Source organism: Cinclus cinclus, chromosome 1 (genome assembly GCF_963662255.1).
Source record: "Cinclus cinclus chromosome 1, bCinCin1.1, whole genome shotgun sequence".
NCBI lineage: Eukaryota > Metazoa > Chordata > Aves > Passeriformes > Cinclidae > Cinclus > Cinclus cinclus.
The window spans coordinates 132,188,192-132,205,937 of record NC_085046.1 but is presented as its reverse complement, the minus strand read 5'-3'; the positions used below and the strand labels follow the sequence as shown (position 1 = coordinate 132,205,937).

The window sequence follows — 17,746 nt, the reverse complement described above, 5'->3', positions numbered from 1 at the left end:
GGTTGTCCCAATTATTCAACTCCACGTGTAGTCCCAGCTTTTCCCTGCAATCTTAACCTTCATCAAAAGATGGAACAAGACTTCTACAGGGGACACACTAAAATATGTTTCTAACTTTTTACAGACCTGATGCTTTGAATACATCTCATTTTCCAAAGCTATATTTTTAATTAGATCAACAAGACAGTCACCAAGCATCTTTATCCAGGAGCATTTTCTATTGAATCTGCCATTCTATGGCTACAAAAATACAGAACAGGCCTCCTAAGAAAGACTGGAATTCAGTCCTTCTACACTGGCACTGGAAAATGAAGGATATAAAATAATACTAAGGGTTCACTAGTGTGTTAATCTACTGATAAATACTGTAGCATACAAAAATCTGTTTATATTAAAGGTACCTATTTTGATAGTATCTGCATTCAATTCACCAGGGCTTTTCATCTTACAGTTAGTACTAAAATATAAAGAAAAATACCACTGCTGTTCCTTCTTCACAATGTCTGTAGCTGAGAAAAAGTTGATGGTATATATTCATTGTTTTTTCTGTCTTCATAACTTCTAAAGCATCTATTTCAAAATCAGCCAAAACATAAAGCAACCTAACTAGTTGATTAGCTAGGGAAATTCCTGTCCCTTTTCTCTGTAACCCATGTACATGGTAAAGCTAGATAATAATATAACCTTATTACTGTGACCTCCTTTGCATGGTTTTTTTATTTAATTTTATCTTCCAGGTGAATTTAGTATTTGACATGGTTCCAACATAAATTATTTTGCAGGCATCACTTGTTAGAGTGACTGTGGGAATAAATCCTGTTAGCGGGCATCCAGTACTTGCACAATTATGCAGAAAGAGTACATTCTTCACGGAGAAAATTGTTCCTCTTTTTCCATCTGCTTTTCATATTCGACATCCACCTCTGTATTCTACAAACTGCTGTTACTTCACAGCTTTTGAACTCTCATAGCCTTTTAATTGTGAAAAACTCTGATGATGTAAGCCAAAAAGAAAGCTGTGTACCCTCTAACAGACTGGGACACCAGTAGATGGCCCACCTCAAATGTCACTTGTCTGCTACTAAAGATATGTCCTAAATGGTAACAACTGCACATTACAATTTCTGTGTGAAGCAAAGTATTTCTGAACCATATGTGCAAGCCAAATGTGAGCCTTGCCACTTCTATCAGGAAGAATAAATTACATGTTATTATAGAAAAAGGCATTTTCTGTATACATTAACTAAAAGTATATGAATGTTAAAGAATTTCTTTATTCCATCTCATACAGGAAATTATTTGCCAAGCACTACAGGGCAAATTGCTTTTGTAATTTTAGTTCTTTAGAATACAGCAGAGAGTTTGATGGAAGAAACTATTTACACTAGCTCATGTAGCTTTCTCAATTCTGTTATTTAAAAAAATTTACACTAATTTGTTAAAATATTGAAGCATACCCAGGCTTATACCTAAATTCAGATTTATACTACCATTTTAAACCTTGTTAAAATTAAAGATTAAAATATTTACTGTATGTGCAATGTTATCAAGACAAACAGAATGTCAGTGACACACATAACACATTTAACATTATTTCAACATTATGTTGCATACAATATGTGCACTGTATTTTAAGAACGCCTAAAAACCAGTTTAGTAAAAAATTTATATCAGTGGTTAACTCCATGACATTGCTGGCACATTCCTAAACGTTTAGCATAGATATCTTAATATTTACTGGTATCTAATTGTATTGTCACTGACAGTCAGAACTGAACTACCATGCCAAAAAAATATTACAACCTAAAACGTTGAGAGCATACAGATCAGTGATACAGAGTGGAAAAATCATTACGATCACTTTATGCCACTTCTAGAAGAATACAAATGAATTTTAGCAAAGAAACACCTATGACAGAAATGACATTTAACTTTTTTAAGCTGTGCACATATATTGAAAAGCAAAGGAAAGGCAGGGGCATGCTCACAAAAGCTGCAAACAGAGGAATATCATGCATACTCTTCACAACAACTCACAGGTTATTAGTAAGATATTTGAGAAAACAGTTAAGCCTTTTATGCCAAGCAATGCTTTCATTTTAATGACAGTAATTCCTCTTGCCTTCAGTAGGAATTACACCTATGTAAATGAGAGCAAATGGAGGGCAGGAAATAAGTCTACCATAAGTAAAAAGAACTTTAAACAGAAAAAAGGTTCTAACCACTTTGTCCTCCTGGAGTTCATATCCACGAAAGCAAGAAAGAAAGGACAAGGAAAAAAAATAAAAACACAAATAAGGAAAGAATCACTTCCACTTTGAAAGCAAGTACTAGAAATTTTTAGTAAGGTAAACAAATAAATATCAAAGGAAGTAATACGTATCTTTCGTATTTTCCCTAATGGTGAAGGAGATATAGTGAAATTGGGTAATTTTAATAATTGTCATGATCCTTTCATGAATGAAATTGAGACTACTGAGAAATTTAAAAATTGTACAAAAATGCTTACAGGGAATTATTTTCATTTAAAAATTCTGGGAGACATGCATGAATTATCTTCACAAAAAATGGGTCATCTCATCAAAAGGATGCAGCGTTTAGCTCATACCTTGGACCCCAGTACTTCAAATGATTAGCACTCATCAATGCTTTGCACTTGCAAAGAGTTCAATGAAATTAAGAATGTTTGTTTACTACAGACAAATAGAGGGTATTCAAATGGCAAAATTGCATGTTGGCCACTCAATAAATCTTTAAAAACCCGGAGTTACAAAGCACAAGGAGACAGAGTTTGTCACAAGTGTTTACTGCATGCCAGGTCTATAACACATACTCTTTCATACTCATCAATATTAAATACAAATATTCCTATTGGTTATTTTCCTTGAAGAAGCTGTCTTTTTAGCTGTCTAAAGTTGTAAATGGAATAATAGCTTTGAAAAAAATATTAAAAATATTTTCAATCAAAAATTCCCTATTTTAGTGAATGAATAATGATAATTTTTATCTGGTATTTTAATTTCACATGCCAGTGCAGAAACTAAATCTTGGTTAAGCATTGGGTGTGCTGAGAATACAACTGCTTAGCAAAAAAGGGTGACAATTAATTTTGTAGATTTGTTGTTCCAATACCTGTATGACATGTAACTTCATAACATGCAACTCTTACAGAAAGCTTAGGTTCTCCCCAATCCTGAAGTTACAAACGAACAGGAGAGAATACAATAGAAGCCAAACAAGACAGGCAATAAAACAGACAATATACAAGGAGAAGCTGAGGGAGATAGGCTTATTTAGCCTAAAGAAGGCTGGGATAGGGAAGGATGTGGAAAGACAGAAACAACTTGCATCCCTCAACTATTTGAAGTTTAGCTAAAGGAACACAAAACCAGAATTTTCTTGAAGATGCACAGGTAATAAAATGCAACAGTTGAGGGATTATATTGCACGTAAGAAAAAAAGAACATCACAAGAGTTGTTAATCATTTAAAGAGGTTGTCCAGTTGGGTTAGGGATTTTCTCTCCTAGGAGGTTTTTATAATTCAGTTGAACAAGGTCCTAAAAAACCTCACCTGACTTTGAAGTTAATCCTGCATGGAGCAGGAGATTGGTCTGGAAAAACCTCCATGGGTCCCATCTGACCCAATTTATTCTATGAACCTATGTTCAGTGGCAAAAGATTAAAGTATTTTAAAGATGCTATGGGTTTTAGTAGTATTCTCAGTTATACAAATAGAAAATAGCATAGGAAGATATCTAAATCACAGGACATCCATGTATTATCACACTCTGTGTGCAGAGACATATTTTTCTGCTCAGTACCAGCTGGTCTCATACTTTCCTAGCACGGTTTCCTGTCCCACTGCAGTAAGAAAGAAAGTAGTGTTCAGAGACCTCATATATGGAAACATCTAGAGCCCTGATTTCTCATCCTCACCTCTGAAGAAATATACTCTAATATCCAAGAGAATTAGAACCCATAAGCATAAATCAAAATCCTGTCATTCATACTTTGATCATAATAGTAACCAAGACTTGAGTCACACAATCAACTTATGTTGAATAATATCCAGGATGAATAATCTCTTTTCAGAAACAAGCTACAATGTATAAAGATATGTGAAGTTCAAGATATTCCATCACACTTTACCAAACACCTAAGATTGCCTCCAGCCTCCTCCACACATTTTGTCAAACATTCTTGAGTTTATAGCATTACACTGCAAGCAATGACATGACTGATGAAAAGAAAGACAGCCTAGTCAGGCATTTCAGTGGCAAAGACATTAGAGAAATCATTCAATTCAGTTTTCAAAGAACACTGGTATTTGTCCTGTTCCACATGAAAGTGCAGATATATTTTAACAGTGGTTTTAAGGAAAAAGGCCTTATCTCCATGAGTATCCAGACATACAGAAATGTCAGCAAAATTAGTGGAATTTCACCCTGTAATCAAAATAAAACTAGAATTAATCCCTTATCCTTTTTTCTAAAAAGATCTGTTACAAGGTCCATCTGTATCTGACTGCATGAGCCAAAGCTACTCTTCAAGACTATATTTTCACTCTTTAATTGCCTAAAATTGTAAGTCTGGGTAAAATTGTGAGTTCTTCATCATATCAAGATCCTACCAACCTCTAAGGTTTATGCAAACTTTTAAGTAGTGAAGAGTTCAAACATGTAGCCTCTGTTGAAATTGAGACCATCATTTCCTGTTTATTGAGATCAAAAGAGCTATCAAATGCAAATAGCTTCAAATAAATAAAATTAATAACAAATAGTTTGTGCAGTTGTCATTTGAAGAGACTGATCATATCCGCATAGCCTGTATTAAAATCACAGGTTTTTTTTAACAAGCAAGAGAATCCAAAGAATCAAATAAATGCAGATTCTGAATATCAGTTCTGCTAGGCATTAGTTTGCAAGTAAAGTTTACAGACTGGAAAGGGGCAATACCTCCTGGTTCAAAATGGCAGTTGTGCAAGGTTTCTTACTCTTAGTATTAAATGGAACAATTTGAAGAAGTGTTTTGCTGAAGGGTTATGCTGGGACAGCATTATAGTGTCCTGGCAGAAGCAGGGTCAGCAACTGGGCCAGGAGGAGGCAGAAAGAGTGGCATGAGGCAGGTCATGCTCCCACCTGCACACCTCTGTCCCACAGCATGCACCCAAGGGGAACCCAAGGATAGGGCCCAGGGTCAACAAGAATCCAGGTCCCCAGAAAGGTCCACGGTGATGAGGCAGAGCTGGGGCAATCCAGGAAGCCAAGCCTGGATTAGGCTCAGCAAGGGAAGCATCCAGGCAGCTGCATGGCTGAGGCAGGGACCAAGGCTGGAGCACTGAGCAGCTCCCAGGCAAAGGACTGGAGCTCCCAAGGGAGCTTATTGCAAATTATGCTCACACAACTCCTTTCCCAAGGCTGATCCCAGGTTACAGCTGCACCACACCTCAAAGAAGCCAAACTCCACCAGGAAAGGAGTGGGGAAAGCTACTAAGGACCATGAAGTACACCAACTGAACTGTAGTCCTGATAAGCTTGGGTATCTCTCAATAGAATAAAGAGGTTGATCACCTCAAATAAAATAGGCAGGGTTTGATCATTTCTAAGTGATCATCATTTAGAGATGTCTTAACTATCATAGATATTCCTGTGGCATTAACAGCGTTCCAATATAATCAAGACCAGATTTAAGATTGGAAGTCTTCAATGTATCTGGTAATAAAAATTCTATTCTATCCATGGGGACACTGAGATGTGAAATTCATCCTAATGAGAAGCATAACTTTCACACCCTCCAATTGTGAATTTACAACTTCTTATTCAGAAGTGGAACATCTTTGGAATAATTTATCACTGACTTACTTTTTACAGAGATATTTGATCTCCAGAGAGATGAATACAGTTTCAGTTTATCACTTTTTACAGGTGCTATAGGGATTAAACTTAAAAGAAAAACCACACTAAGTGTTTAGAGGAATCCTTTCCTCATGTTTGCAGTGTTACGTGTCTTGTAGAGAAATGCAAAGTCAAACCATATCTCCTAATGACTAACTCACTTGTACGCAATAACAACTCATGGAGTTTATTCTGAACACTAGTGACTTAGAAAACTTGATTGTGACAGACTAATTCTTCAATGCTTGCTAGTTCTTTACATAATGAAATGGATTATGCATTACCACAAGTAGGCTATGATTTTGTGTTGCAACTCCATATAGATGATCACATTGCAAGTCCTGCAGTTAGAATCATTCAGTAAAGGGAACTTGATGGTTTTATCAAAATCAAACAGCCCCAGGGAAATAAGCAGAATACAAAGTTTGCACTGAACCAGGGCAACTGAAAGAAGTTCCCTACTTGCACCTTACGTGTTCCCCATTTTGTTGCTGGGTCCTATAAAACAACTGAAAATCCCTTACTTTTGTTCTTCAAAGTCAAAGAAAGAAGGATGTTTCAGTGGCTCCAAGTGATAATAAGTTGGCAAATACCCTGAAAGAGGGTATTCAGCATGCATTAAGTTAACTTTTCAAGACAAGCATTTTTTCCTTTCTGTACAAGTGAAAGGTTGGTTCAGTCAACTGGCATTCTGAGGTGCTAAAACTTAACATTCGCTGCACACAATGTTGTATCAATCTGGAGGCTGTATTTTTCCAACATTTTAGCATTTAGATTTCTCACCTGTATAAACCTCATTCTTCTCTCTACATGTTCAATGTGCATTTCTCTATATAAATTAATATATAATTTTTAAAAAAAAAAGAACAGGAGTATATTTTATATCTCAGTGGTACTCCTATTACTAGGAACAATTTATGCTCACTCTCACATGACCTATTATTTCAGTTTTAATCAACCTGAAACTGTTCATAAACATAAAAGGTGAATGTTCAAGGTTTTTTACTTCCTTGAAATTTAAGTCCCCATTTAGCTAAATACACCATTCACCAAGATAATAAATTGTACAGAAGTGCCACCATTATCATTTTTATTTGTTTCAGCTAGAAGGAACTCCCACATAATGATAATTTTTGTACAGCTTGAACTGACGGCTAAGGCCATATATTTAAGGCACTTTAATGAAACTGAAAAATGAATAAATCATCCAAACATTCTGAGAATCCTAATCTAATGCTCTGACAACAGTCAAAACATTTCCACTCCCTGCTCCTTCTCATGGCAATGAACCTTGTAAGCAGTAGTCAGCCTTGAGAAATTGAAGATGGAGTATTCTTTGCAGTACATCATCTGAGGTGCATGCTGCTAATACTGTCTGTACTAAACAGCTTGGGAGCAGAATCTGGAGTAAAAGGCAGGAATTTTGCTTGAAACTTGATATTATGAAGATCTCAAACAGATGCATCAAAGAACATTTCAGGCAGTGTAAGTACCTCCTTATATAAGGTCCAAAGCAGACATACATACATATACGTATACATATATATATATATATATATATATATATATATGGATATAATGTCTCAAAAATGTCTACAAAGGCCAAAAAAAAGCAAATTTAAAATAGGAAGTTATTAGAAGTCATCCTTCAAGAAACTAAAGTTATATTCAGAAATGAAGAGAGATAAGAATGAATTCTGGTAGACCAAAATAGTTTTAATAGAATAATCAGTGTAGGCATAAAGAAGGGCATAAATAGAAGACTGTTACAGTCTTTCCAAGTTAGATCCTTTTTATTCATATTCACAGTGACTAGGAAGGTATTTACTCTAGACTATTATTTTGTGCAGAGTAAAATGGAGGACATACTTTGAACTGATATTTCAGAAAGAGTAGATATAAAGTGAGTCAACAAAAAAATTAACAGATTTTTTAAATTAAATCATAGTTAGTGCAAAACATCTCCAGCCTGAAATAGTTATTAACAGTAATACAGATTTTCATCTATGAAAAGTATAAAAGTTGGCAAAAATACCAAGATATTTATAAGGAATTTCAACATTATATCAATTAAAGAATAGACAAATGAGTCTGACATCGACATTGGACAGATTTTTAGAAACTCAAATACAGAATAAAATCAGGAAGCATATGAATAAATTCTGATAAAATGTGGGGAAGTCAGAATGGCTTTAGTGAAGGGAATTCACATCTGTTACACATATTAGAATTTTTTCAAGTAGTCACAGAGGAAGTGAGAAAAAAGGATTTATTCCTACTGCTGAGCTGGGATTACAGTCCTTTAAAAAATCTCAATTGCCATAGAAAAGGAAAATTCATCCATAGGAAAACTTGATTAATGAAAGGACAACAAGAAAAAACAGGAATAAATGGTCTGGGGTTTTTTTTAAGTTTTCACCAGCAAACCCTCACAGGAAATCAGTCTAGAAATAGTGTGTTCAAAATAGTCATAAATTATCTAGAATAAAAATGAATAAAGTGCAGGAAAGCCTCACACTAAATTAGCAAAAGTAATAGGAAAAAAATGCCAGCTGAGAAGTGTTGCAGAACAGTCTCAGACAGAATGGAGGAGTAGACTTACTGAAAGACAGATTTCAGTTAGACAGTAAAAAAAGCTATCTGAGGTGAGCATGGTGAAGCAGTGGAATTACCTAAGACTCTATGGAAGAATTTCACTGAAAATCTGTCAAGAGCAGTCAAATGTATCTGTCAAGTTCAAATGATCCATCTCAAGGAGAATCCAAAGGGTGTATCAGAATGTTTCATTAGGAAATGAAGCATTCTTCCTAATGCTATGTTTGTAAGGATGTAGGCACAATGACTCAAATATCTGTCCTAATTGGCTTTTATAATCAGTTGAAATTAATACAGAAATTATTATCCCTCTTATTACTAGCAATATGACTTAGTTATTAAAAAAAAAGGTGAACCTACTGAAGGCAACATTTTTAAGTTACCTTAATGAAAACCAAGGCAATTTGAGACATTTACACAGAATCTCAGCTATTTTAATAATCAGGAACTATTATTACATTTTTGTGGTTTTTTTATTATTCTATACTTTGTTAATCAAATACTTCAGTCCCATAATTTAAACCTACTTTCAATATTAGGCAAATACATAACATACATACTCTTCTCTCCTACCTTACAACAGATAATATTTACCAATTGTATGGTATTTGCAATGAGCATATTACTGAAAAAAATTACTTATGGAAATAAATTATATTTTTAAAAATACATGAATAAACATTAAAACAATAAAAGATTGTATTGTTTACAAAATACATATTTTCACAAAAACTAGCAAAATACTTCCTGAATAGTGCCATATGTCTTCTACAAGTATCTGTCAGAATCTGAGAAACATTCTGGGTATCAGTTCTGAACATTTTATCCAAAATGTTGAGCAAAATGATCTCAGAAGAGTTTTCTATGATTGCATCAGTTGTGCTGAATTTTTTACTCTATCATTCAGCTTTATTAAGAATCAGACTGCTGGTTTACCACTTCTTATATAATAAACACCAGCATATACAGAACAATATCTGTTAGTGCATCTAATTATTTTCCAGAAAAAGGTTAATATTTGCATGTGTATGCACATATAAATACGCATAATATGTGTGGATATGTATAATAGATAATAAATATTTTAAAGCACAGTATTATTTTATATATAATGTTCTAACACTTATTTTGCAATAATTTTGTGCAGAGGTGCCTAGGAAAGCAGGAAAGAAACAAATCCTTGCTCTACTTTATAATAATCAATACTTCTGTTTCTCAAATAGAGACTCATCCTCCAATCAAAGAAATTTCCTTAGTCAAAAAATGGTATGTATTAATTCAAATGCCATAATCACAAATCCATATGCAACTGGAAATTACATTAAATTAGGACAGATATCTTAAAAGTCCCTGAAGCAGACATCATTGTCTCCTTAAAGGAAATCTGTTTCAGTAGTTATGTGATTCAGATTCACAAGCAATGAGCAAGAGCTACTGAGTTCAGGAGAAGCCTGCTGTTAGACTCTCATAACTCCATACCTTATTTGACCGCAGAGACACTCTTCCTCCGCAGCGTGCACAGAATTTAGTTTGGCAATATGAACAGTTATGGCCACAGCCATCAGCAAATTTTGTTTTGTGGCAGATGCCACAGGTTGGGGCATCACCCTTCTGCTCCTGGTGCTGCTGTGATTCTTCACCCATCTTCTTCACTTGCTCCTTATACATCTCAAACTGCTGATGTAATTTTCTGCAGAAGAGAAGAGATCATTAGTTGTTGCTTACTTTTGCCCACAAATATTTCACAGTCACTAAATCGCAATCATTTTTACAAATCAGAGAAATACTGTAGCAAAGCAAATATATTTAATTTATGATGCTCCAGAAGTGTTATGTTCAAGAATTATTTCTTTTTTCATTATAACTAAACTCTAGGAGGAAACTCAACATTGATAACACTCAGCTCACAGTCCAGCTGTCACAAAAAAAAAAAAAAAAAAAGCTGTTTGCTTTAGGATGGGACCAGATGTTTGCTACAAACACAACAGCTGGAAACATAGGATAAGCAATCCAAGAGCCCATGGTACTAAACAGTAAACTGGCTAAGAGGAGAAGAAAAAACCTAATTCATTCTTTAAACTATACTTTTACCTAATTCCACCAAAGAGATGTAAATATGTTTTCTTGATCTAGCTTATCTTCATTTCTCTAACAATACTGCATAGAATAATGATTCCCAAATGCTTTTTCAATGACTGTTCAATCACTGGGTTTAAGTCCATAAAAATGTACCTCATCTTAACAAGTTATTAAAAATCATTTAAGCCATTCATATCATTGAACAGGAACTGTCACCTCATGTAAAATGTAAAATAGAAGACAGCCTTAGGTGCAAAATCTAGGAAAAATTGCCTAAGATACATACACACAGACATTTACCATCTATTTCCAGAACTATAAACAAAGGCAGTCAGTGGTCATGAGTGTAGAGAACTGCAATGTTAATTCATCATGTTAATTCATCCATATTTCTGAGTCCACAATCATCAAATCTCAAAACATGATAATGGGAATTATCTCATGGTGACCAAACTACAGACACATTTCATAGTCTGTAATGATAGGCTTTTTTCTCAAAAGCCCTATTTCTACAGGTAAATGATGTCATGGGAAATTTAATTTTCATTTTAAATACCCACAGTATTTTAGCTTTTGCAGATTCTGAAAAAGATGGGAAGGGTGACATTGCATATCACAGGAGTTTCAAACCCATTGAGGAAAAAAAAAAGAAGAACTTTGACTATTCTTTTTTTTTTTATCATTGTGATTTAAAGGGGTCTGAACAGTGATAGGTGAATTCTTACCATGGAATTCAACTTGCCTAGTTTTGCAATAGAGATTTTAAAGTTTAGCAAATTAAAAGTAATTAATCTAATTTAGGTAGATTTTTTAGTTCCTTGAATAAGTTCATGCAAAACCCAAGAAATTAAGCTCCTCTTATGAAACATTAAAAAGGTAACATAAGATCAAACAAATGAAAAAAAAAATTTACAAAATTGCAGAAGGCGTTTGTTTTTCCTTAGAATTACTCTCTTGAGAATCTTGAGACTGAGTTAATAAAAAACACACATGAATCATAAGCTAGAACAAAAAACAACCTAGAAAACAACTTAATCCAGAAGACCAACTCCCTTAAGCATAAATATATCCTTTATATAAATCACATATAAATTAATGATGAAAAACTATTTCATCAGAATTTTCAGAGCTGCCTACCAAAACAATTATATGAGTCAGTTCAAAATTAACTCAAGCAGTTATTTACACAGATATTCACACGTATGACAATAATTGCTGGAATTTATTTTGTTTTTCATGAAAACTCCCCTAAGAATATACTTTACATTAGATCACAGAGGAATTGTAGGAACAGGCAGGCATCTCCCTCTCTCCAGCAGGAAAGACAGGAGGCTGGATGTTGGAACCCTGGTAACAGGGAGTTTTGAACTTTCTGTGCTGTCAGGCACTGACCCCCAAAAGAGCACTGCTTTTCACCTGAACTCTTGGATAAGGCTTTCAAAATTGAATTATAGAACTAAAATGACTGCTGAGCAGTTTGAATAGAAGTGTGTCATAAAACATGGTGAAGGGTTTGGAATTTGGAGTTTTAGAATACAGTAACAGGTATGGGACAAGGTGGATGTTTTAGGGCAAAGGTTTTTCTTTCTTCTCGTCCCTCTTCTTCTTGGGTTTAGGTAGCACTTTTTAATTGGATAGAAAATGCCACACTGCAGGTCATGGGTGTTAGGTCATTGGGTCAAAAGTAAAAAAAAAAATACAGGTGTTACTTTTTAATTGGACTGTTTGGCTTTAAAAGACCTCGTAACAAGCAAGATACATTGTCATTTCCTCACTTTTAGCTTGTTAGCTAGAAGTGCTGTAGCACTCACTGTAACATAGGTAAGAATTAATAAATAACTGAGTCCAAACATGAAATTGAGTCTCTCCTGCTTTTAATCCTGACTCTGACTGAAGAGAAAAAAATGTAAGAAGTGATAGTCAGAGTCACACCTGTCTGTATTAACCTGCTGCCTGAGCTCCCAGCTGCCACTGACCCTTTCCCAGGAAGGGGGAAACGTGCTCATGTGTCACTTTTCTGTGTACCTGCTGTTGTCACTTCAAGACCAATCCTGAGTCCCCAGGCTGTCCTCAGGCGCAGCGATGGACTCCCAGCAGCAGTGGCTCCTTTTTTCTCTCTGTCAGCCCTCTCCCACCTGCACCAGCCTCCTGGTCTGCAGCACAGCAGGGAGAAGGGCTCGTCTGAGACCTCTCCAGGAAGGATGGGAGAGCTGGGATTGCCCTAAAAGCCATTTGGGCAGTCAGGTGTAAGGGACTGCCTCCACCTTCTCCCTGCTCCGAAAGAGCTCACTATTGAGTGCAATTTGTTGAATGGGGCAGGACACGAGTTACTAATAAGCGAGAGCTGAGTGAAATTGAAAACAAAATTTGGAAATCTGAAACCCGGCATATTTCAGCATTTTACACTGACAACCCTATATAATTGGTAGTTGGTAGTCTGGCCTGTTTCCATCAATAACACATGTAATCTCTGAGACCTTGCCTGCCTTTTAATTTTGCTTAACATTGCATTCTTCATTTAAAGCATATTATCTGTGCTGAACTCCAAGTTTATTTTTAGGCTGTATTCAGTTTTGTGGCTTCCTTATAATCTACAGCCTTTGTCTGTATGATTACTTGCTTACCAGTCTCACTGATGCATAAAAAGCACAAGGCTTTTGCCAAATCTTAAGCCTCATGTACTGAAATAATTTCACTTGTGTTTCCTCTTGGGCATAAGAATCTATGTAAAGGTCATAACTTTTCCTTTAATGCATAAACTTTTCAAGGTTATACACAGTAATTTTCCAAAATCCTTGTTCTAGTAGGAAACAACTTATCATCAGCCAAAATTGTTCATTAATACATCTTTTACTGTTCTGAGAAAATTATTACATGTATAATAGCTGTCAGAAAAAATTAAACAGAGAAGACAAGAGTCTATGAAATATTCAGTTAGACACAATATGTGTTCTATTTACTAAGCAGAACCACCTGAGATGAATATGCATACTTGAAACAAAATACAGAGTACTCATTTTAGGAAGTACATTTAAAAAATTGTGATCTATTTTGCAGATAAATAATTAAGTTTTTATCATCTAGCCTGCACAAGTTTAAGCCAAAATTTAAGCTAAAAACACACAGCAGTGATTAAAATTAGTGTTTAAAATAGCAGTGTCTGAAACACATTTAGCAAAAACTGTATAACATGCTTTTCAGAAAACAATGCAAAATAAAACTCCATCTTGTTCAAGCTGTCTGCACTCATCTTTCTACTGAGAACACTGCTGCCTGATTGGCTCAGGAGTTCACTTTCTCGGGAAATTCAAGTAACCAGTACCAAGGCAAACTTCACAGCCTGAAACCAAACTCAAGTAACCCAAGACTACAATTTCCAGTCCCCATATACAGTCAGTCACTCTGTTAATGCAGGAGGTCGAGAGCCACCCATGATTCATAGAATAGTTTAGGCTGGAATAGACTATTAAGATCATTGAGTCCAACTATTAACCCAGCATTGCAAGTTCACAGCTGAACTACATCCCAAAATGCCACATCCACACATCTTTTAAACACCTGCAGGGATGGTGACTCAAACACTTCCTTGAACAGCCTGTTCCAATGCTTAAAAACCCTTTCCATGAAGAATTTTTTCTTAATATCCAATCTAAACCTCCCCTGGTGCAACTAGAGGCCATTTCCTCTCATCCAATTACTGTTACCTGAGAGAAAAGCCTGACCCACACATGGCTACAGCCTCCTTTCAGGCAGTTGTAGACAGCAGTAAGGTCATCCCTGAGCTTCTTTTTCTCCAGGCTAAACACCACCAGCTCCCTCAGTTGCTCCTCATGGGCCTCCAGACCCTTCACCAAATTCATTGCCCTTCTCTAGACACACTTCAGCACTCCAATGTCTTTCTAGCAGTGAAAAAACGGGTTCTGTAGAAGAGTTGCATTTCAGGCCAAAATTTTATCCACAGTGAAAAGCTTTATTCTTAGACGCGATAGGGACTTTGTTTGCAAATCCAGATAATTATATTCAATCATAACTAACAGCTCATTTAAGTGGAAAACACAGCAATGCATATCCATAACCCTTATATGTGTGCATTTTGGCAATGGCCTCTATAGCATGTGGCATCTATCTATACTGATGCAAAGTCTCACTCCTTCAGTACATTTTTTTCAAAAATACAAGTATGTACTTCAACACTGCTATAAATTTTAGAGGAAAAGAAGAAGTTGGCATGAGTTTACACAAACACCTAATGATCATGAAAATTTAGTCTGGGAAACTGGTAAATAAGTTCTGCTCTTGTGAGAATTACTTCCCTGAATCACACTTGTACCTGCTGGAAGCTACAGTGGTGAAGCTCATGAGGCTTATATGATTACACCAGCTTTTTTTATTTTTAAAACAACATATCCAAGATAACTTCATAGAGGACTTCTCAATGTGAAAACAACTGTGAAAAATCAGGTGGCAACCAGTCACCAGTGGTGTCGCCCAGGGGTCTGTGCTGGGGCCAGTCCTGTTCAATAATTTTCATTGATGATATGGATGAGGGTATTGAGTCCTTCATTAGTAAATTTGAGATGACACTAAGCTGGGAGCATGTGTCCATCTGTTGGAAGGTAGGAGGACTCTGCAGAGGGACTTGTACCAGTTGGATGGATGGGCAGAGCCCAGTAAGATGAAGTTTAATAAGTCCAAGTATTGAGTCCTGCATTTTGGCCACAATAACCCCCTGCAACGTTACGGGCTGGGGACAGTGTGGTTAGACTGTGCCCAGGCAGAAAGGGACCTGGGGGTACTGGTTGACAACCGACTGAACATGAGCCAGCAGCGTGCCCTGGTGGCCAAGAAGGCCACTGGCATCCTGGACTGGATCAGGAACAGTGTGGCCAGCAGGAGCAGGGAGGTCATTCTTCCCCTGTACTCAGCACTGGTGAGGCCACACCTTGAGTACAGTGTCCAGTTCTGTCCCCTCAGTTTGGGAAGGACATTGAGACATTTGAGCACATCCAGGGAGGGGAACAAGGCTGGTGAGCAGCTTTGAACACAAACCCTGTGAGGAACGGCTGAGGGAGCTGGGGTTGTTTAGCCTGGAGAAAAGGAGACTCAGGGGTGACCTTATCACTCTCTACAACTTCCTGAAAGGTGGCTGTACTCAGGTGGGGGCTGGTCTCTTCCATCAGGCAGCAACCAACAGAACAAGAGGACACAGTCTCAAGCTGCATCAAGGGAAAATTAGACTGGATATTAGGAAAATGTTTTTCACTGAGAGAGTGATAAAATACTGGAATGTTCTGCCTGGGGAGGTGATGGAGTCACCGTCCCTGGATGTGTTTAAAAAAAGACTGGATGTGGCACTTGGTGCCATAGTCTAGTTGAGGTGTTAGGGCATGGGTTGGACTTCATGGTGTTGAAGGTCTCTTCCAACATAGTCATTCTGTGATTCTGTTTGTAAGAACATGGATTGCTCTGACAGCATCAAAAAATACTTTCTATTGGAATACTTGCTTTGTTCTGAAACAGAGTTAATTTAATTCTGCTTTTCCTGATTGCCCACACCTTTCCAGAAATGAAAAACTCAATCAGTCAAAAAACAGCAAACTGAGTCTCTCCTGATCCATGCCAAAGGCAAGTAAGAAAAGCAAGTTTATTACTGACATTATTGTACAGAAGTTTTCATTTTCTCCTCCCCTCCAGAAATGTCTCTAAAATTTTCAGCATTTTACCAAAACTGAAAAAAAAAAAAATTACTGACAAGAAGTTCTGAAACTATACCTGCCTCCCAGAAGTTCACATAAATGTTTCTGAAATTTCTACATCTGCTTAAAATTTACCATTCAAAGGGCAACTGTCAAGAGAGCATGCAGGATGTTCAGACCAGATGTAAGTGTAGAAGCTACTTATTTCCTGGATACACTTCTCTCAGAGGTTTATTACAGATGTAGCACTTGCTTTCTTTTGTATTCCCAGGCACAGAGCACAGATGTGGCTTTAATCCAGGCTTCAAAAAGGGTTTGCTCACTTTCATTTCTGCCAAGTCCATTCATTTAACAATTTTTCTGCTGGTGGCAATGGCTGTCGAGTAGCATACGACATTCTTCCCTGTACTGTACACTTGAAGTTCCTGCTTTTACAATAGTGCCAACTAACCTGTCACTAAGTACATCCACTTCTTAATGGATACTACTCGTATATATAACCCCATGTGCTGGTAGAGGCTGGGAAACAGCAGGCTGAACAGCAGTTCTGCTGATAAGAACCCCTGGAAAATAGGGTGGAAATGAGGCAATGAGCCAGTGGTGTGTGTGCCTGCACTGCAAACTGGACAAATTACATATGGGTCCACACTAGCAAGAGTATGAGCAGCAGATTAAGGGAAGTTTTTATTCCCTTTGGCACTAGAAAGGCTGCACCTGGACTACTGTGCCCAGGTTGGTGTCTGCCTGTTATTGATGGATGTGGACAAATTGGACACATTTGACAAGTCCAGTTTGTCAACAAAAAAAATTATCATCTTTGCTCAATCCAGTGAAGAGGAATGGACTAAAGAGTGATTTAATACCTGTCTGAATCTAACCTAACATGACCTGAAAAGAAAACTTACAGAGCCAAATTCTCTCTGGTAGTCAAAACCAAGCAGAAAAAGGCACTAAAACAGCACTTTGTGAGGGGGTTAAGGCTGGGCATTAGAAGAAGCATGTACATTTGGAAGGCAAAACAGTACTGAAAAAAGTCGTCCAAATAGACTGTAGGATCACTATGCTTGGAGCTTTTCAAAACTTGCCCAGACAGAGCTCCAGTTGCCTTAACTGAGTCTTGGCAATAGCCATGCTTTGAGCAGGAGGTCAGTTCAGAGACTCTCCCCAAAGAACACTCCTGTTGTTACATAACTGGCAAGGGCTTCATGGAATCAGACAAGAGATATGAAGTATAAACCCAAGTAGAATCATAAGGAAAAATATTCAACTAAAATATGCAATATTGCTATTTGGCTTAGCAGTGCTGACAAGAAAAAAAGTGACCATGTTTACTATCTGAAAAAAACCCAGCTCTATATTTTTTTATAAACTACTGTGAGAATAGCTCTCTCAAAGTCTGACCAATGAACTCACATTTGCTTTCAACTCCATACAGTGAAAAGGGCAGAAAAAGCTTGGGTTTATGCCTTAATATGGCTAAG

General features: G+C 36.7%; 1 protein-coding gene across 26 annotated transcripts in view; it reads right to left on the bottom strand.

Moving 5' to 3' along the window:
- Positions 1 to 17,746, bottom strand: part of RIMS2 (regulating synaptic membrane exocytosis 2) — a 449,594-nt gene that overhangs the window by 349,991 nt on the left and 81,857 nt on the right. For 14 of the 26 annotated variants that reach the window (XM_062490879.1, XM_062490968.1, XM_062490936.1 and 11 more), the window contains 2 exons: positions 9,970 to 10,180; positions 2,223 to 2,234 (listed from right to left, as the gene is read on the bottom strand). In XM_062490879.1, the coding sequence (XP_062346863.1) occupies positions 2,223 to 2,234; positions 9,970 to 10,180 (223 nt within the window). The remainder of the gene's footprint in view (positions 1 to 2,222; positions 2,235 to 9,969; positions 10,181 to 17,746) is intronic. The other 12 variants (XM_062490945.1, XM_062490919.1, XM_062491000.1 and 9 more) reach the window with 1 other exon arrangement.